This window comes from Muntiacus reevesi, chromosome 2 (genome assembly GCF_963930625.1).
Source record: "Muntiacus reevesi chromosome 2, mMunRee1.1, whole genome shotgun sequence".
NCBI lineage: Eukaryota > Metazoa > Chordata > Mammalia > Artiodactyla > Cervidae > Muntiacus > Muntiacus reevesi.
Window position 1 is genome coordinate 19,446,763 of NC_089250.1, and position 23,040 is coordinate 19,469,802.

General features: G+C 44.1%; 1 protein-coding gene across 4 annotated transcripts in view; it reads left to right on the forward strand.

Moving 5' to 3' along the window:
• The window catches only part of NRP1 (neuropilin 1), a 145,959-nt gene that overhangs the window by 106,472 nt on the left and 16,447 nt on the right, over positions 1-23,040 (forward strand). For 2 of the 4 annotated variants that reach the window (XM_065921064.1, XM_065921065.1), the window contains exons 9-12: positions 6,716-7,047; positions 12,349-12,493; positions 15,912-15,995; positions 20,913-20,972. In XM_065921064.1, coding sequence (XP_065777136.1) covers positions 6,716-7,047; positions 12,349-12,493; positions 15,912-15,995; positions 20,913-20,972 — 621 coding nt within the window. Of the gene's footprint in view, positions 1-6,715; positions 7,048-12,348; positions 12,494-15,911; positions 16,017-20,912; positions 20,973-23,040 lie in introns of all 4 variants that reach the window. The other 2 variants (XM_065921062.1, XM_065921063.1) reach the window with 1 other exon arrangement.

The following is a 23,040-nucleotide window of genomic DNA, read 5'->3' on the forward strand; positions in this document are numbered from 1 at the left end:
GTCTGCAATGCAGGAGACCCTAGTTCGATTCCTGGGTCGGAACGATCCCCTGGAGAATGGATAGGTTACCCACTCCAGTATTCATGGGCTTCCCTGTTGATTCAGACATTAAAGAATCTGCCTGCAGTGCAGGAGACCTGAGTTTGATCCCTGGGTTGGGAAGATGCCCTGCAGGAGGGCATGGCAACTCACTCCATACTCTTTACCTGGAGAATCCCCATGGATAGAGGACCCTGGTGGGCTACAGTCCATGGGGTCACAAAAAGTCAGACATGACTGAGTGACTTAGCACAGCACAGATGTCTGAAATACCATGTTTTAATATTTTCACATTTGATTTGTTCTGTTTTACAATTATTTTAAGTAGATCTTTTTTCTTTTTTTTTTTTTTTTCAAATTATATACTGCCACTCTCTTAATCATGACCCCTAATATGTTTTGGATACTTTCTCTCTAATAAGACAACTACAATCTCCAAATAATTGATCAAGGCAGGTTTTTAGAGAGGCCAGCCTGTCATAACAATGGTCACAAAAAGAGAAGGTGTATACACATATCCACACTTCACTCTGGGCTCTCCACTTAGTGATTGAGTGACCATGGACAAGACTCATGGTCCCTCTGATCTCCATCTCCTGGTCACTGAGATTAACTTAATTCAGCTGTAATAAGATTAAGTGAAAGGATGCTTATAACACTTGGCTTAGATTAAGTGCTCACTAAACAGTACCTGCTATATTGGACAGTGTGTGGTGCTCAATCAATTGAGCCTGCAACAGGCCCCAGCAAACAGAACCTCTAATGAGACAATGGTATCAGTGTTAGCTCAGTGTTACCAGAGGAGATAATTTTCATCTTTTAGTGGTCATGGTCCCCTCAGTGGAGACTGATAGAAAAGCATGAGACTGCAGGGTTCCTGTGGGTCTGGAAGCTCCATGAAAGCAGGGGTCATGTTTGTCTTCTTTTCCATTGTGTCCTGTGTGCCTGGAACATAATATGCTGGACACACTTAATTTTTTTACGAGTGAATGAGCAAATTAATGAATGGCAGCTTTATTCATGTTTTCCTACAAACAAGTGCCTCGATTGCAAAATTTGGCCCTCTAGAGTAGGCAAGCCCCAACTCAATATGGATTAAAAAAAAAAAAAACATTGAATTAAAAGTTACCGTGAGAACACATTACTTGAAAGTCTCCAAAGCTCGCAAGTTCTAACCCAATTTTTCTGTTCAGAAATTATTTGCTAGAAACATAGCAATCCTGGAATAACTGGAGTATATACAACAATGGATTACCGTATAGAGAGAGAACGAAAACAGAATTGGAGCAAGTCATCCTGTTTTGTTAGGTGATTGACAGAGGAGCATTTGCAGTGTTTTGACAAGGCAGGCTTCATCATTTTGGAAGAGAAACTGGTGAAGATGCCCTTGCTGTCTGAGAACAAGCTGCAGACCATGTGGGCTTTTTCATTTACCAGAAATTAATTAACTGGAGCTTCTGCACAGGTCAGTATGTGCCTGTGTTGAGCAGAGTTTGCAAGGATGACCTTGAGCCTTCCAACATCCAGAGGTACCTTCTGAGTCATCAGGGAAGATTAAATTATGCTTATTCAGGTTCGCCCATCCAATGCAGTCATTGTCTTCTCATTCCTTGAAAACCAGTTAACTAAGTATTTGATTTACCAGTATTTCTATTTTCCCGTTAAATCTCAGTTCAGAAATTTTATTGTAAAATAATATCAGTGAAGATAACCACTTCCAGAGGGGAAAGGAGGTGGGGATGTGTGAAATAGGTGAAGAGAACTAAGTGGTACAAACTTCCAGATAAGGTCACAGGGATGTACTGCACTGGATAAGGAATATGGTCAATAGTATTGTAAAAATGTATGGGAACAGATGGTTACTAGACTTACAGTGGTGATCATCTCGTAATATATGCAAATATCAACTCACTGTGGAGTATACCTGAAACTAATGTTCATTTCAGTTCAGTCGCTCAATCATGTCCGACTCTTTGTGACCCCATGAATTGCAGCACACTGGGCCTCGCTGTCCATCACCAACTCCCAGAGTTCACTCAAACTCATGTCCATCAAGTTGGTGATGCCATCCAGCCATCTCATCCTCTGTCGTCCCCTTCTCCTCCTGCCCCGAATCCCTCCCAGCATCAAGGTCTTTCCCAATGAGTCAACCCTTTGCATGAGAAGGGCAAAGTATTGGAGTTTCAGCTTCAGCATCAGTCCTTCCAATGAACACCTAGGACTGATCTCCTTTAGGATGGACTGGTTGGATCTCCTTGCAGTCCAAGGGACTCTCAAGAGTCTTCTCCAACACCACAGTTCAATAGCATCAATTCTTCAGCGCTCAGCTTTCTTCACAGTCCAACTCTCACATCCATACATGACCACTGGAAAAACCATAGCCTTGACTAGACGGACCTTTGTTGGCAATGTAATGTACATCAATTGTGTTTCAATTCAAAAAGAAAAGAACCACCTAATTCCCCATCACAGAACTCACTTCCCCCTCCCATCTGTTGCAGGAAGGGGGACCCCTTCCAGGGCCCGAAACTGGGCTCTTGTCTAACACTCGGAAATGAATTGTCCGAGGAGACACATGTTGACAAAGCAAGAGATTTTATTGGGAAAGGGCACCCGGGTGGAGAGCAGGAGGGTAAGGGAACCCAGGAGAACTGCTCTGCCGCGTGGCTCGCAGTCTTGGGTTTTATGGTGATGGGATTCGTTTCCGGGTAGTCTTTGGCCAATCATTTTAGTTCAGAGTCTTTCCTGGTGGCGCACGCATCGCTCAGCCAAGGTGGATGCTAGCAAGAGGGATTCTGGGAAGTGGACGGACAGGTAGTGTCTCCTTTCAATCTTTCCTGAACTCTTCCGGCTGGTGGTGGCTTATTAGTTCCGTATTCCTTATCAGGATCTCCTGTCATAAAACAACTCATGCAAATGGTTACTATGGTGCCTGGCCAGGGTGGGCGGTTTCAGTCAGTGTGCTTCCCCTAACACATCTAGGATTGGTTTTAAGCTTTCTAAACAAGGTTGCCAAGTGAAATGCAGAATGTCCAGTTCAATTTAATGCAGATAAATGACAAAAGAATTTTTTAGTGTAAGTATGCTCCCCATTCAGTATTTGGGACAAACTGGCTTCCAAGTGGAAGCTCACCCATAAAGAATTCACCTGCAATGCTGGAGATGTGAGTTCGATCCCTGGGTCAGGAAGATCCCCTGGAGAAGGAAACGGCAACCCACTCCAGTATTCTTGCCTGGAAAATCTCATGGATAGAGGAGCCTGGCAGGCTACAGTCCATGGGGTTGCAAGAGTCTGGCACAACTTAGCGGCTACACCACCACCACCACCACCATACTGAAAAATTATTTGTTGTCATTTGAAATTTGAATTTAGTTTGGCACCCTGGGTTTCTGGTGTTGCTGTTTTAGATTATTTGTTCGCTGAATCTGGCAACACTGTTTCCAAAGGATGTGAGATGGAGCCAGGCTTTAACCAAGGCACACTGAACCAGCCTGCTGTGGATGACCAGAGCTAGAACCTAGCATCTCCTTCAAACCTTGAATTGTTAGTGAACTCTTTCTCCTAACCGTGGCTAAAAGTGAGTCACTGGTTTTGAGTCAAAGGCAAGTCAGGGTGCCTCCTCCTTGAACTTGGATGAGGCCATCTGACTGCAGGACGGCTGTGTTGGCCCATGCAGGCTGGCCTCAGGAGGCTTGTGGATGCAAGGATCATGCCCCCGCAGCTCTGCATTAGAGAAGGGACATTCATCTGGTAAAGTTTCTTCTCTCCTTATAGTATTCAAGTTAATTTTGTTTTTCTCCAAAGGGTAACATCTGGTACGGATTACCAGCTACACATTTTCTTCACAAAAGTCAGTTTTGAGTCAGACAGGTGTGACCACAGTGACCAAAAATGCGACTTCTATTTTTAACACTATAATTTCATAGACCCTCAGTAAAATCGCTTTTGTCAATCTTTTCATAATCCCCATTGAATTTATTCTTGGTTTCCAGACCCCAGCCTGAAGCAAATACTGCGGCTGAATTACAGGAAAGGGTGCTTGGGGAGAATGGCAGCTGCCTTTTATTGTGTTAATAAGCTGATTCATTCAACAAATATTTGTGGAGCAAATACCACGGATAAAGCAGGGTACAAGGACTCACAGAGAAGTTTTTAATATGACTTGGTTCACAGCCTCAAAGAACTTAAAATCCGGGGAGGCAGCTAGCAAGCAGGCAACCCAAGGAACTGAATGTGGTCAACATATCTGAGACATGTAGGTGGAGAGCTAGGAAGAGTCCCAGAAAAGGAAAAACCACATCTAGTTGGAGAGATCAGAAAAATTGAATATATAACATAAAATTTGAAAATAGGTCAAAATTTTAAGATAGTGGGAAGGGCAAAGTGATGGGAAGTTCTTTAGTGGAGGGGACAGAATGAGAGGAAACCTCCAAGTATCACTACCACAGAGGTGAGGGAGTTCTCCTTCATTGAGGAGGGACTTGCAAGGCCATAGTACCAAAAACCTGACACTAGGTTGAAAGTAGGTGCATAATTCCTAGATGAGCAGGCACTGACTTTTTGAGTAAAGAAATGACATGATGTGAACTGTAGAACTCAGGTGGTAAGCATCTGATTTAGAAAATGTCTGAATTAGAAAGTGTCTAATTCATTCTCAAGGGTCAGCTGATAACACGGAGAAGGCTTAACAGCATTAGACACATGCCTCTCATTTACAGTGGTTACATTTTCAGTTGAATTTTGATTTATGCAGAATGGGGTTGTTAAAAAGAAGAATAAGTTCTTCTTCCTGGCATGTCTCGGATGGAGATGTACAATTTTGAAAAGAGAATAACTGAAGTGTTCAACATTTTGTTATGAAGCCACCAATCAATTAATCAGTGATTGATACTCCCCTTCTGCTCAGAAACTCCTTGGTCTACTGTAGAAGTTTAGCAAGATCTATGATGCTGTCCGTGGTCTTGGAGGAATTTACAATCTGATTATGGACACGATTCCCAATCTTAAAACATGGAGAGAATAGCTTAATGCTAAGTTCTGTGCTGCTTCCTGGAGATGTAGCCATATTTCTGAGAAAGGAGAGTTCAGGATAAAGGCGAGAGTCATTTGAGAAGTTTTCAGGATCAGCCATAAGCTGGATTTGAATATTTGGGCAGAACTTACCTCCGTCCACAGGAGGATAAGGGAGCAGCAGGAACATTTTGAACAAAGGCAATGATGAGAGTTATCTCTATGGTATATGAGAAGAAAATAGATTCCTGTCAGTAATAGGAAATAAAATTAGATAAATAGGGTGAAGCCAAAATGAGGGTGTTGAAAGCCAGAGAGAGACTGTTTTATAGCATACTGTAAATAATGGAAAGCCAGGGAGATTTTTCAAAGATTTTTCTCTTATTATTGTGGTCAAATATATATAACATAGTTTACCATTCTAACCATGTTTAAGTCTACAATTTAATTGCCTTCAAGAGTCACATTAGTGTGCAGCCATCACTACAAGCCACCTTCAGAACATTTCATTATTGCAAACAAACTGTACCCCTGAAACTCTGTACCCATGAAACACTAACTCTTCATTCCCCCCTGCCCCCAGCTTCTGGCAACCACCATTTTACTTTCTGTCTTTATGGAGCCGACTCTTCCAGGCACCTCATTCAGGAGAGTCATGCAATATCTGTCCTTTGGTTTATTTTCCTTAGCACTGGAAGATTTTTGAGCATGAGAATAACATTACAAAAACAAAATTATGAAAAGTGACATGGGTGTTGTTGATTCAAAACTGGGGTTTGAGAGGGTAGTTTGGAGATCATTTAGCCTGTCTGCCTGAGTGCCTAGATCCAGATGATGCCAAAAGAAATGAAGGTCGCAAGGCATATTGAGGACATTTTTTTAAATGAAAATATGACAGGATTTGGTATCAGAACAGGAATGGAAAATGGAAAATCAAAAAAGACAAAGATAACTAGGCAAGAACTAGTTGATGGGTGATTCCACCCATTAAAGTGAAGAGTTGGATAAAGGGATTCAGTGTTGAATGGAAAGGACTGTTCTTGTTTGGACTTGGGACATTTGAGGTGAGGCTGGGATACTGCAAAGTTCTGGTGCAGTTAGAAACAGGGGTGGGGAGGATACTGGTGGGGGGTAAGATGTGCCCCCTCCTTAAGCATTCAGTTCAAAGGCTACCCCCAACATCCTGGGGTGGAGGGACCTTCCTACCTCTTCAAGCTGCCTCAAGCACTTTGTTTCTCTTCATCTCCTTATCATCGTTTTGCTTTTGTCCTGGCAACTTTGCTGCTATTGGAATTACTGATTTCCACAATTCCAGCCCTCCATTAACTAGAACCTCCAGCCAGTTAATGGGCTGTACTTGGTTTAAGAATAACTTCTGGATACCAAAGGGACTGTCAATACGTTGAGTTTACACTTGGAAGAACTCAGAAAGGAAGAAATGCTGTTCTTACTGAAGATTTTTTAATTGGACTGTTGAGTGTAGGGTGGGCAGTGTGGAAAGAGGAGTTGGTGGGGGGGAGCTTTGGTTTCACAGCAGATGGTCCAGGCATTTACAAATGTACATGAATGGGGACAGTCCATGTTTTTACTCAATAGGGTGGATTCTCTTTCTAAGCATGGAGACTTCAAATCATGTTATGCTTGTCTATTCCGTTCCCCACCTAGATTATCCTTGCTCTGGAATGCTGGGCATGGTGTCCGGACTTATTTCCGACTCCCAGATCACAGCGTCCAATCAAGGGGACAGGAACTGGATGCCTGAGAACATCCGCCTGGTGACCAGCCGCTCGGGCTGGGCTCTGCCCCCCGCCCCCCACCCGTACGTGAACGAGTGGCTGCAGGTGGACCTCGCTGAGGAGAAGATCGTGCGGGGAGTCATCATTCAGGGGGGCAAGCACCGGGAGAACAAGGTGTTCATGAGGAAATTCAAGATCGGGTACAGCAACAACGGCTCGGACTGGAAGATGATCATGGATGACAGCAAGCGCAAGGCCAAGGTGGGCCCTGGGCGGGGGCGGCGCCGGGAAGGGGTGGCGGGCTCCCTGGCGGCCTTGACTTGAATCAGGGACCCTGGCCTCTTCCTGGGGAAGCAGCGTTCATTTCCTGAAAGCCGTGGGATCTGCGCGGGCGAGGGATGGAGCCTGTTAGGTGCCAGGGGAGACAGGAATGGGATGCAGAAAGCGCGGCTGAGCATCTCATCACCGGTCACCTTTCCTTCCTTCGGGAAACAGCAGGTGACTCAAGGCTGGGGGAGTGGGGCCGGGGGCATGGGCTCCGGGCAGCCGGGTAGGGACACGCACTCCCTCCGAAGCTCCTCTGATCATCTCTGGAGAGCCCCGGCTGCCAGCCCCCGTCTGCCACGAATCCCTTGTTAAATGTACTTTTAAGTTTTGTTATTGAATGAAAGAGTCTTTCAATTCTGTACTGTTTTACAATTTTCTAAAGTTCCATAGAAGTGAAAGTGAAGTCGCTCAGTTGTGTCCGACTCTTCGCAACCCCATGGACTGTAGCCTACCAGGTTCCTCAGTTTCTGGAATTTTGCAGGCAAGAATACTGGAGTGGGTTGTCATTTCCTTCTCTGGGGTATCTTCCCTACCCAGGGATTGAGTCTGGATCTCCCGCATTGCACGTAAAGTTGGACTGAAATCCACATAACAGAAAAATTCCCATCTAACCTTTTTTAAATGTATCCGTTCAGTAGTGTTAAGTACATTCACATTGTTCTGCAAAGCCATCTCTAAAACTTCTTGCAAAACTGGGACTCTCTCACCATTAAATAATAATTTTCCAGCCCCTGACAACCAACATTTCAATTTCTGTTTCTATGAATTTGACTACTCCAGGAGCCTCTGTTAGTGGAAGCATACACAATTTAGCCTCTGTGATGGGCTTGTTTTACTTGACATGATGTCCTCAAGGTTCAGCCAGTGTTGTAGTGTGGATTAGAATTTCATTTCTGTTTAAAGCTGAATAATATTCTATCGTGTATACAGGCCACATGTTGGGTATCTATCCATCCATTGATGGACAGACACTTTAATTGCTTCTAACACTTGACTATCATGAATAATGCTTCAGTCTGTTTTTTATACACTGGAACCTTTTAAAAAGCAGCTGGCCTTTGATGATCTGGTGAAAAAAGATATATTCCAACCTTCCCCAGAATATGTGGTATAATTCTTTTTTAACACAAGTATCCTTTAGTGATAATGGTTTACTGGGGCTCATGGTTACATGTATTTGCATTTCTTGGGCACAGGACACCAACTAGGAAAGGAAACCCCAAGTATGCTGGGTGACCTGGAAACTGATTTCAGATTAAATAAGGAAGTTATTTTCAGAAATCAGTTAAATTTCAGATTAACTGATTTCAGATTGAAATAAGGAAGAGTCCTCAGAAATTCAGTTCTGTATGCAGAACTCTATGTGGGTATTGTATTCAGCTAATGATACTTCTCACCACCAGCCCAGCTGTCCTTTCTGTCCCAGCCTCTTCACTCCTGCTTTACTGAGGATCTACTCCTTTTGTGAAAAGATTTGGGGAATGGGAGAGAATGGGACTGTGGGATTATGGCTTAATACAGTCACTCAGGCCAAAGGTTTTGCAGGCAGGAAGCAAAGCTGGGCCACGCAGCCAGCTCCCACTCTGCCCAGATGTGGGGGCTCTGCAGAGGCTGTCCCCACATGTTGCACTCCACTCCAATGGGCGGAGGACCAAGAGGGATGATCCTGTCAGAAATATAGACTTCCTCTCCCATCTCACCCCCAGTTAACTTGTGTTTTCTTTTTTTTTTAATAATCCATGTGCAGCTACTTTCTTTGGTGTCCCTTTCATTTTCCTCTTTTATGTCTGCCCCTCTTGTTTTGGTGGAAGAAAAAGTAAAATAAACATCAGAAACTGGAGTTCCCCTAAGAGCCAGTCTTTTCGGAGGAGTCATGAGCCCTGTGGCTTTAGTGCCAAGTGTGAATATGCTGCAGATCAACAAATTGCCACAGTCACATGGCAGTGTGTACTGTTGTGACATGTTCTTCAGCACGAGGGTTCTAAGAGGGAAGGAAAACAGGTCACTGTATGCTCTGGGTGGGATGCACCCTGTGCTTACTGGCCTTTGTTATCCACTCGTCTGAGGTCAAGTCTAAAGCTATCACTCACTTATAGAGCATCACGTATAGACTTCACAAGAAGCCAATAGCACCCAGCTTTCAACTGTAAAAAAAAAAAAAAAAACTGTTCAAGATTGGTTGAATGTGTCAGATCTTATTCCTAAAATATGATTTTACCCATCATTATCATGTTCCTATGTATTTAAGCCATGTGCTGTGTGCCAAGTCGCTTCAGTCATGTCTGACTCTTTGCAACCCTATGAACTGTAGTCTGCCAGGCTCCTCTGTCCATGGGATTCTCCAAGCAAGAATACTGGAGTGGGTTGCCATACCCTTCTCCAGGGGATCTTCCCAACCTAGAGATAAACCTGTGTCTCTTACGTCTCCTGCATTGGCAGGCAAATTCTTTACCACTAGTGCCACCTGGGAAGCCCATTATTTAAACCATAAAAGCTTCTAAATTGCTTGCAGGGCATCTAATAAGTGATTCCTAACATGTCCTTCCCCTGGAATAAAATCTTCAAAATCAAAAAGGAAACTGGTTAAACCATCCATTTAGGAGCAGTGTGTATTTGTAACTTTGCACAAAGATAGTTAAAACATACTATATTTGAACTTGCAAGTAAAGATTACCTGCTTAGGATGCCAAGTATGTTTTATGTAATGGTAAAATGAGCAATCTGTTTTATGATATGAAATAGCACCTTGATAGGTTTGGAATCCTTTATGCCATCTCCTTACTTCCTACACCTAAACAGTACATGATGGACAAGGTACATCAGAGTCTTTGAATCAACTAGTCTTTCCAGGAGCAAATACAGCTAAACACTCTTAAGCCCTCTTCTTCTAAAGCATGATTAGTAAAAGGACAGAAAGACATGTTGTAAACAGTGTTATATTGTAAACAATGTTATGTTAGCAAACTTAGCCCAGTTCCATGTGACCCTTCCTTGCTAATATTCTTCCCAGCTCATCACTGACAACCTTTGTAGTGTATTTACATTAAAAGTAGGAGAAGAAGCTGGGATTCCATAGCTATAAGTGCTTTTCTCCTAGGAATGTTGAAGTTATGTTAATGTAGATAGAACTTGCCTGTGTAGCAACGCTGTTTTCATTATAATCAGTGTCCTACTGACAACACTTAATTGGGCCTGACAATGATATCTGTCAGATTCTCAATTACCGGCAGCAACTGCAGTTCTATCAAGAAGGCAAGGGCCCCCAATAGTGAATTTACTCTTGAAAATGATAGAAGGAAACTGTAATTGAGAGAAGCAGGAAGGTATGAGCCCTGTACGTCTAGATTCCTAGAGGATTTTCTGAATTGGAAAAGGCCAGTTAATTTACTTCTAGATGGCTCAGTGGTAAAGAATCAGCCTGCCAATGCAGGAGACACAAGGGGTGTGGGTTTGATCTCTGGGTTGGGAAGATACCCTGGAGGAGGGCATGGCAACCCACTCCAGTATTCTTCCCTGGAGAATCCCATGGATAGAGGTGTCTGGCAGGATACAGTCCATGGGGTCACAAAGAATCATATATGACTGAATGATTGAACACGCAATAATAGAACCTACCTCTCGAAGTTGCCTTGAGGATTACGTTGCGTTAATATGCTTTAAGCCTGTAGAACAATGCCTTGCATCAGTAAGCATCACATGGTGCTCGGTATATAAAATGACAGTCCCAGTGACAGGACACTTTGATTTTTCTAATCCCTTCTCCTCTTCCCATTCTGAACAGAGTTAGGAAGGATACTGGGTTAGGAGGATACAGAGAGGCTTATCCATTTCTAGGAAAAGAAAACAAGCCTAGCCATTGCTCCATTTTCTGATGATTCCACTCAAGGGCTTCCCATCAGTGTAAAAAGGGGAACAGAATAATCCAGCAGCACCAGGGCAATAACAACTGGTCTCCTGAACATGTGACAGTGATGTCAAGTTGGGAATGCATTTCACTCACTGCAGGACAACCAGGCATCAGTACATCGTTTAGCGGGCAGGACCCCATCAATTTCCTGAGATGAGAAGTTCTTTTATCTACAGATGTCTCCAGCTGGCGGGCCTGCATAAGTCAATTCCAGGAGACTGGAATCACCCAAATTCTTGGTCACACAGCACTTACACCATGCAAAACTTACTGTCTCCTCCAGGAATGGAATTTCTCGAGCTTCTTTCTTTTAAAACTTACTTATTTACTTTTGGCTGTGCTGTATCTTCATTGCTGCATGGGCTTTATCTCTAGTTGCGAAGAGTGGGGACTACTCTGCAGTTGCCATGCGTGGGCTTCTCATTGCAGTGGTTTCTCTTGGTGCGGGCATCCCTGGTGGCTCAGACGGTAAAGAGTCTGCCTGCAGTGCAGGAGACCCAGGTTCGATCCCTGGGTCGGGAGCATCTCCTGGAGAAGGAAATAGCAACCCACTCCAGTATCCTTGCCTGGAAAACCCCATGGCCGGAGGAGCCTGGCAGGCTACAGTCTATGGGGTCACAAAGAGTCGGACACGACTGAGCGACTTCACTTTCTTCACTTTCTCTTGTTGCGGAGCTCGGGCTCTAGGGCATGTGGGCTTCCGTAGTGGTACCATGTGGGCTCAGTGATGGCAGCTCCCAGGTTCTAGAGCACAGGCGCCATAGTTGTGGCACAGGCTTCATGGTTGCGCAGCATGTGGGATCTTCCCAGACCAAGGATCGAACCCGTGTTTCCTGCGTCGGCAGGCGGATTCTTTACCACTGAGCTACCAAGGAAGCCCCCTTGCGCTTCTTGAGGACTGAGGTTTAGCAAAACCAGGACCCGCTCATCCAAGAGAATGTAAGAGTTGTTGTTATTGGAAACACAGTCTCGATTATAAGCTCTGAGAAGAGGCAGGCTCCTTTCCTGAGTTTTCTTCCTCCACCTCAAGGAAGTGGTGAAACTGTCACTTCTTCCAGGTGCATCAGCCTATCATTTAAAAATGTATCTCATTAAATCCTTAGCTTCTGGTCTAGCCTCAGTGCATCCTCCAGAGTTTCTGAGAAGGAACAGGTGTCACTTCCTAGAGAAGGTTTAATTGTTTTTTTCCATTCTCGTGTAGGAATGTCAGCCCTCTATGAAGTGGTAGGATGAGGCCCATTTTTCTGCCCCGTTAAAGAGACCTCAAGGAGAGACTCTTCTGCCGAAAGGGAGGTTTGTTAATAGCTGCTGGTTCTTGTTCTTCACAGTCTTTTGAAGGCAACAACAACTACGATACCCCTGAGCTGCGGACCTTTCCACCCCTTTCCACGCGGTTCATCAGGATCTACCCAGAGAGAGCCACTCACGGTGGACTGGGGCTGCGAATGGAGCTGCTGGGCTGTGAGGTGGAAGGTAAGCCACTCTGCTTCCCGAGGTGTTTTCTGTCCTTTCGCACGCGCTTATGGTCCTGACGGTGCTGCTGCAGATTGCCACCGTTCCCCCAGATGATCCTGTGTCTCCTCTGCCTGCCTGTGCGTGGGGCTCATCACCTGGTGAGCGGCACGAAGCAATGCTTCTGCATCTTGCTTTTGTGGGAGTTGTTTGCATATCACTCCTCAGATTCTAGGTGGAGGGGTGTTCTCGGATCTGTTTTTAAAAAATGATGTGTTGTGAAATTCACATAACAAAATTCACCATTATAAACAAGCCTGGCATTTGTACATAGTCGTAGTTCACAGTCGCTTATGCAGTCAGTCTTTGTCTAGTTGCAAAAGATTTCTATGGGTCCAAAATGAAAGCCCCTACCCATCTAGCAACTCAAGCAGGCCCTCTTCATTCCCAGCGTCTCTCAATCCCTGGCATCCACGGATTCCTTGACCTTCTTGGAGTTCTTCAGAGGTCTGCGTCTGGTCCAAGTTTCTGTCTGCAGTGCTGACTACCATCACATACTAGCAGGAAGCAGCATTTGACAGACCGAAACATTGAGACATTGTCTTGGATAAATTTCTCAGACGGCTGCAGAGAAACCAAACTTTACATCACATAATGTATGTAATGTACAATGGGGTCTATTTAAAGATATGACTGCATAAACTTAGGTTATCATAGAAAGGTCAGGGACAAATTCAGTTTCTCACATTGACCCCAAAACTGCACTTTCCTCTGCATTTTTTTAAATCACATAATGAATGAGATGAATGTTTAAAAAAATCATATGATGGTTGCTCAGTGTACTATTTAATGCTTTCGTGCACTGGAATTCCCATCTGCCTTTGATTTGTGCATAAATGAGTAACCTTATACCAACATTTTCATCCCCATAAAGGTCTTCTTCTAGGTTAGCGCAAAGAATGGCTATTGTTGGTACCCAGATGTTAATCCATTGAACATATGCTCAAAGTTGTTTGGAAGGATGCTTTTTAAATATCACCTTCTTGGGATTTCAAAATTATTTGTGTTTCAAGCTACCCAAATATAATTACATTCCTGAGCACATTAAATATCATAAAACATTTCTTAGGCACTAAAGAATCTTAAGCTATAAATCACCATCCTAGTGAATAATTCATAGCTGCTTTCCTATGTGTTTATTTAAAAGCAGGCCATTATCTCCCATTCTTTACTGGGTAGCTGTTTCCATATCTGTGGCTACGTCCCAGGACCCCTGAATTATCCCGTCACTGTCAACACAGACCAGGAATGACCATGTTCCAGGACATTGACAAAGACGCCTAGGAAAAAAAAGAGGGTGGGGGCAGACCGAACCACCTGCAGACACGTTGGTTCAGTGAGCTGAGCAGTGTGGTCACCTGGAAAATGGCCTCTGCTGCTCTGATGCGGGACTTTGGCCTGGATTCTGGGAAGCCACACTGATTTAGGAGGTGGAATGAATGGATGGTTGAAAAGACCGGGCCTGGTGGCGGTTTGCCAGTGTCAACTCTGTGCTGAGGTCGCGATGGTGGTGAAGGGATTGACTACAGATGTTCACAGGCACTCAGCAAAGTGGGGAAGTCGCCCCGAGCCACGTGCGGAACCAGCATCCAGGGAAAGAACTGTCCAAGCTTTTTAACACAGTTGGTGAAAGGGAGTGTTTTTCTTCTTCCGTCAAATGATTAACAGGCCCTTATTAAATATCAACTTTGTACCTTGTTCTACAGGAGATGCCTAAAGGGATAGGAAAAAAGGATGAGGTACAACCCAGCCATCTCTGGGCCTCCAGCTTATTTGGGGCTAGGACTTATATTTAAGAAACAATTAGAGGACCACAGAAGATAAAATATTTTCAAGGAGTAAAATTGGGACAACAAAATGACTCACTTTGGGGAATTCCCTGGTGGTCCAGTGGCTAAGACTGCATTTCCACTGCAGAGGGCATGAGCTCAATCCTCGGTCAGAGAACTAAGATCCCATATGCTTATCCCAACACTGCAAAAAAAAAAAAAAAATAATAATAATAATAATAATTAAAAAAAGCCTCACAGTTTACTTTATTCAGTTTAATCCAGGTACTACCCTGGGCCACACCCAATGTAAAACTCCTTCTTTATAAATACCACAAGGAATGTGGAAAAACCAGCAAAATGAATAGAAAGTTTAAAAGCAGCACATAACCAAGAGCAAAAGCAGTGTAGCAAAGGCAAGCATCAAGATTGCTGAAGAGGACGCGATTGATTCGCTGTTAGCAATGAGCAGAACCCAGAATCTGTGTGTGCATAGTTTACAAAGTCCAGTTTGTAGCCTAGACAGTGTGGACATAACCTACATGTGGTGATTTCCTAGCGATGGTTGGTCTATGTCCCGGGCAGTTGAGGACGTCGAAACTAGCTATGTTTCTCCATTTATTATAACTCTGCTCAGTCCTTCTGTACAATGAAAAACTGTGTCAAATTTCTATTGAGAAAGCAGCAGTCATCAGCACATTCCAACTGGCCAGAAGCTATTAGAGAACAGACCCCCGCCTCCCCCTCCCCTCCCAGCATCTTGTCTGGTTCTCAGACATCAAGAGAACTGTCCATTATCTGAAGTCTTCTAAAGTGAAATGTAATGCCAAAAACTGTAAAATATTAAACAGATTGCAAAAATGAGGGACAGGCTGAAAAAAAAAGATGGAACTAAATGTAAAGAACTTCAAAAGCAGTCTTTGGTTAATGCTGGCTACTTTTCAACTACAAACTCAGAGCTATGGGAATACCTGCCGGGCAGCGGAATGTGGTCCCCCGGGAGTTAAGGTAACATGACCCCGGGGAGCTCCCAGACACCTGCTCTGGAGGGAGCGCTCACAAGCCCAGATGCTTACTTAGAGGGAAATGGAGTCACTGTGAAAAAAATAAATAAGGACAAAAGTGTACTAAAAGTGAATGCTGAGACTCCCTTCTGGGAAAAAAATTACAAGATAAACTGAGTAAATACCAAGAATAGAAAAGAATTCATGACAATCAATTCCTCTAGCACCTTGAAAATGAAAGGAAAAACAGTTCAAGCAAAACCTCTATCATCAAAATTCTCAACTCCAGGGTCATGAATAAATAACCGGTGAGAATTCAGGAACTTTTCAGAAAAAGGATGTTTATGGAGATAACAATGTATGAAATGAGAAGGCAGCCAAGTCTACCAAGGAGATAGGGATCAAATGCCAAAACAGAGCAGTCTCCAGTGCCTTATGCAAAATCCAAGTATCTTCCACTCCTGAAAGGGAGGCAGTCACACCACCCTTCTGGCTTTCCTATGGCAGATTAAAGTTTTCTGCAAAAGCATTAGCAGAGTCAACAACCGGGGGGCTGGAGAATACATTTCAGAGGTGTGAGAAAATAATCCTTGGATCTCGTTTCAGCACCTACAGCTGGACCGACCACTCCCAACGGGAACCTGGTAGATGAATGTGATGACGACCAGGCCAACTGCCACAGCGGAACAGGTGATGACTTCCAGCTCACAGGTGCAGCAACCATCTTCATCCCATTGCTGTGGCATCTCAGTTCATGTTGTAGTTGAGACCTGCTCATTAATGCCTCTGTGTGTGTGTGTGTGTGTGTGTGTGTGTGTGTGTGTGTGTGAAAATCCTCATGGCACTAGGCATCAGGGTGGAGGGAACTTTGCCAGAACACATGCATCTTCATCTCCTCATGTCATCGCGTAAACAAATGGTTCTTCCAAGTCACAGCCATCCGAAACAGTAATTTTAGCCATTTCAGAGTCAAGGGGCTGGGATTGTCCTCATTGAATGAATAAGAATTTCTCCATGGCTAAATGTATCTAAGGTTGGGCTTCCCTGGTGGCTCAATGGTAAAGAATCTACTTGCCAATGCAGGAGACCTGGGTTCAATCCTTGGGTCAGGAAGACCCCCTGGAGGAGGGCATGGCAACCCACTCCAGTGTTCTTGCCTGGGAAATCCCATGGACAGGGAGCCTGGCAGGCTGTAGTCCATGGGGTTGCAAAAGAGTCGGACACAACTTAGCGACTAAACAGTAACAAACAACAATATGTAGCATAAATTGATTCTCATCTTCAGCCCTCACTGCCAACCCCAGTAACATGCTCCACACACTTGAGAACATTTATTTTCGAACAGGAATCAAAATGTTTGAGTGGATCCTTCATCCAACTAATTGATGAAATTAGATTTATATTTGAACTGCAGCTTTTAAGTTAGGATTTTGTGAATCATTTTACATTAAATTTTAGAAAGCCAGAATTCGTTGCTATTTCACATCACCACTAACAGATCTATCAGGGATGACATATACCATGTGCCTCACTGACTCGTTTAGAGGATGACTCCATAATCTGAAACCCTAAAAGCTAGAAAGTGACCTTCTCTTCCACTTGGACTGGCAGAGGAAACATTAAGCAGATGGAGAAGTTGGACTCCACCATTTGGATATTGGCCAAAGTCCTAGAATTTTCACCCTATTGTTGCCAAAGGTGCTGTGGGACCTTTATTGCTACCCAGGTCAAAGCGCAGTTTCTTACAGCATCTGATTCTCATTTTACATTAAACAGCAGCCCTTGGGTGCAGTCTGTGTTTTTACCCAGAAGGGACTCTAGAGAGGCCATGTAATTCATTTCCATGGGCGAAACTGAAGGTGTTCCCATGTAACTTCATAACAGTGCCATGTTAGTGGCTGGTGCATTAATGTCAAATCTGGAGGGACCCCCATTTCCAATTACTTCAGAACCTCTCCTCTGAAAGAGCAAGATTGCTCTACACTCTGAAATGGAATAAAGGTGAAATCTAGTGGATAAGTTTAGTACCATGAACTGAGTTTACATTTAAATCCCTCCTCCTAGGGCTCTCTCCCTCCAAATTTCCAGAATAATCGCTTACAGTCAAATGGCCAATAAATATTACATGGCTATGGGCTTATGAAAACAAATCTTGTGTATAAGTAGCCACAAGCCACAAAAATTACTCTAATTAAGACAGAGGCCTTTTCTCTAGAAGATGTCAAGCTCTAGCTGAAAACCATACAGCTAATACGAAAAACAAGAGTACTAGCCTATGAAGCAGGTCCTATAGAACCTTCCCAGGTCGCCTGTAAACACTCTCTGCAAACCTTAGGCTTTTTGAAAACCTAGTCACACATCCCATCCGTAGTGAAAATCCTCATAAAAAGGAATGGATACAGTCATCAGAGACTCTTCTGTTCAATTACCCTCTGGAGAAGAGGTTCTTTCCTTTATAAACCCTAAAGTGGTCAGTTAATATTGATTAGAGTCAAAGCCTCAGATTTACTCCTCACGTCAGAACAACCAACCTTCTCATTTTTGCATTGCTTCATGACTGAATCAATTGAAACCTAAGCCTTTGAATGAAATAGGGCAAGTCTGTTAGCCTCGAGCAAACTGTAGATGGCACCAAGTTGCAAACCGCAGAAAATGGGTCATTTCCAGTGGAAACACTGACAATCCTTTAAAAGTACAAGGTGATCATTTATTTACAGTGTTTAAACTCATTTGTTGGATAGAATCATTTATTTAGATAGGAAAAAAAAAGGGCATTCTCATTTTTTTTATGTACTATCCTGGCCCCTTAAAAATGTCATTTTCTCAGGCCAGCACATTTGTCTTAATAATTTGATCAATAGGTGCATATAATAAGAACTTCTAGGGGTGCTGATAAAGTTAACTTCATTCCACCATTAAAAAGAGGTGATCCTTTAACCAACAAGAACCTACTGTACAATGCAGGGAACTCTGCTCAATATTATGTGACAACCTAAATGGGAAAAGAATTTGGAAAAGGATACAGGTACATGTATAACTCAGTCACTTTGCTGTCCTTATGAAATTATTGCAGCTTTGCTAATCAACTACACTCTAATATAAAAGAAAAAGTTAAACAAAAAGAAAAGGTGATCTTAGAAGGCCTTCTCATGCTTCGTGTTCATTTATTGCATCATGGCCAATCTGTCCCTTTTTAAAAGCTTATTTTCCTCCATGAAGCTTTGTGTTAGTCTTTTCTGAGGATGGATGTGCAAACAGGTGCCAGTGACTGCAGGCAGCCTAGCCCTCCCCCACCCCTGCATCTTTTCCCAGGTAGCATCTTGCCTCCTGGACTCACACGCAAGTCCGTACCCTCCTTGCTGTTTCAGTCACAGCTGCAAACTTGGAATGCTTGGTGCATTGAAACCAAACCAAAAATATTCTTTCTTTCACCCTGATGGGTGGAAGCCTAGAAATTGGGATCAGTGTTCTCTTAAGGTTTGGGTCCTAAACACAGATGGTGTCACTTTAATGTCTTCTCCCAGGGGTGACCTATTTGGACATGGTGGGAGATAAGTATTGTAGCCAAATGCTCATTACCTCTAAACAACACTGAATTCCAGGTGAACTGCACCAAACACATGGAAATAAAGAGAGATTCCGCTCTCCTTTGCTTGCTTGCCAAGGTGAAAATTCACCCTTGAAGTTCCTCATTTGCAAATGCCTTTGAAGTCATTAGATAATACAATTGGCTTCAAAGGCACCAGGAGGCCAGATTTCACATTGGATCTGTGTCTACCCGGCAGCGGAATTTGGCTCCCAACCTCTCACAAAATTGACAGTGCGTATCGGTTTTAAAAAGTGAGTTTTCACCTTGAGTCTTTCTCCTGTAAGACCACTGGGAACGGAATGCTAATGCGTTCTGGCCTCCCTCCAGTTCTGCCATTACAGATTCACCTTCTTAACCCATAATATATATAATTCCTTCTCCTAGCGTCTGCCTCGTTGAGGGCACATGCCTGTGTGACCACTCATCCAGCATATTTACTGAGCAAGCGGGGGTAACATGACTTGGTGCCGCAGTGGACGAGCTCAGAAATCTTCAGACCACCCCAGGAGCTCGTTTTTATGGCTCTCTGATTCATGAGCTGGGTGATTTCTGACCCGTGGGAGCTGTAGGTTAGGACCAGGGCTCAGCCAGAAAAGGAATGATCATAGTCTCTTTATTGAATGATAGTATTGAAAGGTGTACAGTGGCACCTCATAACCACCTCCAAACATTCCAGGATCGGCATGAGCCCACCTATGTCCTTACCCTGAGTCTGCCCAGGACTTTATCTCTTGGGAAAGCAAATAGATGATCCTCAGCCATGATCTGCAAGGTAGATGCACATACGGAGAAATGGCTTTCTCAAGTACCTATGTAGTAAAGAATAAGCCAGTTTTTCAAGAAGCCTTCAAATGATGCTTGTGGTTTGGGCAAGTTGAGGAATAGGGCTTTAAAACAGAAATCTCAGGCTTCCCTGGTTGTCCAGCGGTTAGGACTCTGCCACTGTTCCACCGCAGTGGGTATGGGTTCTGTCCCTGGTTGGTGAAGATCCTGTAGGCTGCCTGCTGCTGCCGTCGCTAAGTCATGTCAGTGGTGTGCGACTCTTTGCGACCCTATGGACTATAGCCCACCAGACTCCGCTGTCCATGGGGTTTCTCCAGGCAAGAATTCTGGAGTGGGTAGCCATACCCTCCTCCAGGGGATCTTCCCAACCCAGAGATTGAACCCAAGTCTCTTGCCTGCTTCTCCTGCATTGGCAAGTGGGTTCTTTACCACTAGCATCACCTGGGAAGCAAAAATAAATAAATAAAACAGAAGTCTCATGATAAAGGGCAGAAAATGGCTGAGCTAAGATACTTAAGCTGAGATGATAGATCTAAGTTTCCACGACGTCCTTGAACCAAGAATTCCAAATCAACTCAGACTGATTAAAGTTCACGGTGTTCAGGGTATTGTTTGTGCAGTCTTCCAGCTCCTCAGGACTGTGAAGAAATGTGTCCCCCCCCTTCCACTTTCCTTGCAGCTTGTCCAAGCTACATAGTGGGTGGAATATTTGTCCTTGGGAAAAATAAACAACCACAGCAGCAAAAGAAAGGAGGAATTACAGCTATCCACTTTAAACCTTTAGTTTTTAAAATAGATGGTGGGGACCAGCCTTGCAACCCCCTCCCCTCCAAAAGGCACACATCTGAAACCTTGGGAAACTATTTAAAGCTTAGAGGTCTGGGTCAAGTTTAATACTCAAGTCACTAAGGACCTTGGGAGGCCTTTGCTTTTCATTGTTGCCATTGTGAGCATCGTCGATTAGTCTGGGAGTCAAGGAATGCCCTTGGAAGGAAGTCTGGAATTATCCATACTGTCTAGATGCTTTATGAATAAACGGGTGAAAAATAGTGGTTTATTTGAACTTGGTGTGGTGGTGAGCAAAATTTGAGACAGTTACTCTAGCTGGAATTAAAAGAAGAGCTATTTAAGGGAACTGCTAGCCTTTAACAGACGCATGTAAGAGCATCCTCTGCTGTGTATTACTTATCATCCTGCTTTTTCTCATCTCGTATGTTACTCTTTCTGTGTTTCAGGTGGTACCACTGTGCTCACCACAGAGAAGCCAACCGTGATAGACAGCACTATACACTCAGGTATCAAATGCCAAAGAGAAAATTGATTCACATGTGTGTCTTCTCCCCCAAAATAGCGCATCGCTATGCTTCTCGGATTCCATTTCCCATCAAGTCCTAGCAGAGATGCCACCAGCATCTGGTGCCCAAGCAGGAGCCATAAACACTGCTTCCCTTTCATCCACATGTATATGCAGCAGGGAGGGAGATTTCCTCCCCCATCAGTCATTGCCAAATGGTGACAATCCCCACTCTCAACGGAAGGAACCAAGGAACATACTTTGTTTAAACGCAGCACATCTAGGACACGGACTGTGTTTGCAAACTCTGGAGAAGGAAATCTCCCAGGCAGCAGCCTGACTATTTATTTTCATCGCCGCTCTGCAAATCAGAGACAGGCGAAGTTTGTCAGTTTTGCCTGCCACGGAGTTGGCAGTTTTACAGCCACGCTTCCAGTGGGTGCACCGCGAGATGGTGTGCGGGAAACCAGGGCTGGAGAGGAGAGCCCTGAGGCGGACTGCCCCTACATCCTTTTTTATTAACACATGATTGACCAGGGGGGTTTTGAAAAAACTTAGTCGGATGATTATTATGTAGGTGACTATTGAAATGTCTCCAGTTGATAACATTCAGGTAACAAAAGATGTGGGCTTCCCTAGTGGCTTAACGGTAAAGAATCTGCCTCCAGTGCAGAAGATGCGGGTTTGATCCCTGGGTTGGGAAGATCCCCTGGAGAAGAAAATGGCAACCCACTCCAGTTTCTTGCCTGGAGAATCCCATGGACAGAGATGCCTGGTGGGCTATAGTCCATGAGATCAAAAAGAATCAGACACAATTGAGCAATGAACTACAGCAATAGACATATTAATATGTCTCTGGTCAGTAAGTTGTTCACAGAGTCCTGTGATGACTTTTAGAGCTTTGCTGTTGATCAGGGCCCAGTCACAGGGAAATGGTGGCCTCCCCCTCACTCTCTTTTGTATTTCCATGGTATTTTTTGAAAATCTTCCCCACAGACATACATGAGGGGAAACAGTACGTATAAGCAATCAGAGGTTTTACATACTTTAAAAGTTAACCATTAGAGAGAGGTGAACAGGTCAGCTCACCAGCTTCTCCCATTTCCTCTATTGAAGCCTGCTCAGCCTTGGCCTCCACGGTCACTTATTAACAGGGCATGTGGTGTACATCAGTGTTTCCTCAACAGCAGACCCTCCCCAGCCAGCAGAAAGCAGAAAGGACTGCTCTAATTAGCATGCTTCCTCAAAGGGTGCTGTCACTCTTGACCTGATTAAACTGCAAAACAAACCTCCCTTCAGTTGAACTTAGCCCCAGTTTTCCCCATGGTTGGCCCTGGGTGACAGACTCCCTGCTACCACTGAGCTCATTGTTGTTGTTTAGTCGCTAAGTCATGTCCGACTCTTTTTGACCCCAGGGACTGTAACCCACCAGATCCCTCTGTTCATAGAATTTCCCAGGCAAGAATGCTGGAGTGGGTTGCCATTTCCTTCTCCAGGGGATCTTCCCAACCTGGGGATCGAACCCAAGTCTCCTGCAGTGGCAGGAGGGTCCTTTACCACTAAGCCATTGGGAAAGCCCACCACTCAGCTAAGACATCCCCAAATACCAAAGATGAAACTAAAGAACAGTGTTCAGCTAAATCTTCACAGTTCAGGAGTCCCCCCTCATACCTTTTCAGGTTATAAATGTGGCCTTGGGGGATTGGCTAGCTGCCTTTTGTTCACTTCCCATCTTCCCTGATAAGAAATGTCTTCTTTTTTCCCACTCAGCCCCATCTGGGTGGTTTTCTGTGGGGTAAATTCCTGCAAGCTCTTTATGACTGTCACAGGGGATGGGGTGAGGTGAACAAGTGAAGTTCTAATAACGTAGCAAACATTTTAACTGTTACTCTAGTTTTTCCTCTTGCCAGAGAGTTCATTACAACCACTAGGAAGCTGCCATCTAGCTTGTTAGATCTCATCTCTCTGCTTGCGTGTCAGAAGAGCTAAGGGTCATCAAAACACAAGAACAATCTGTGAACAGTAGCCCAAAATGAGATGACTCCCCCTCCATGTTGGAGGTCTATGTT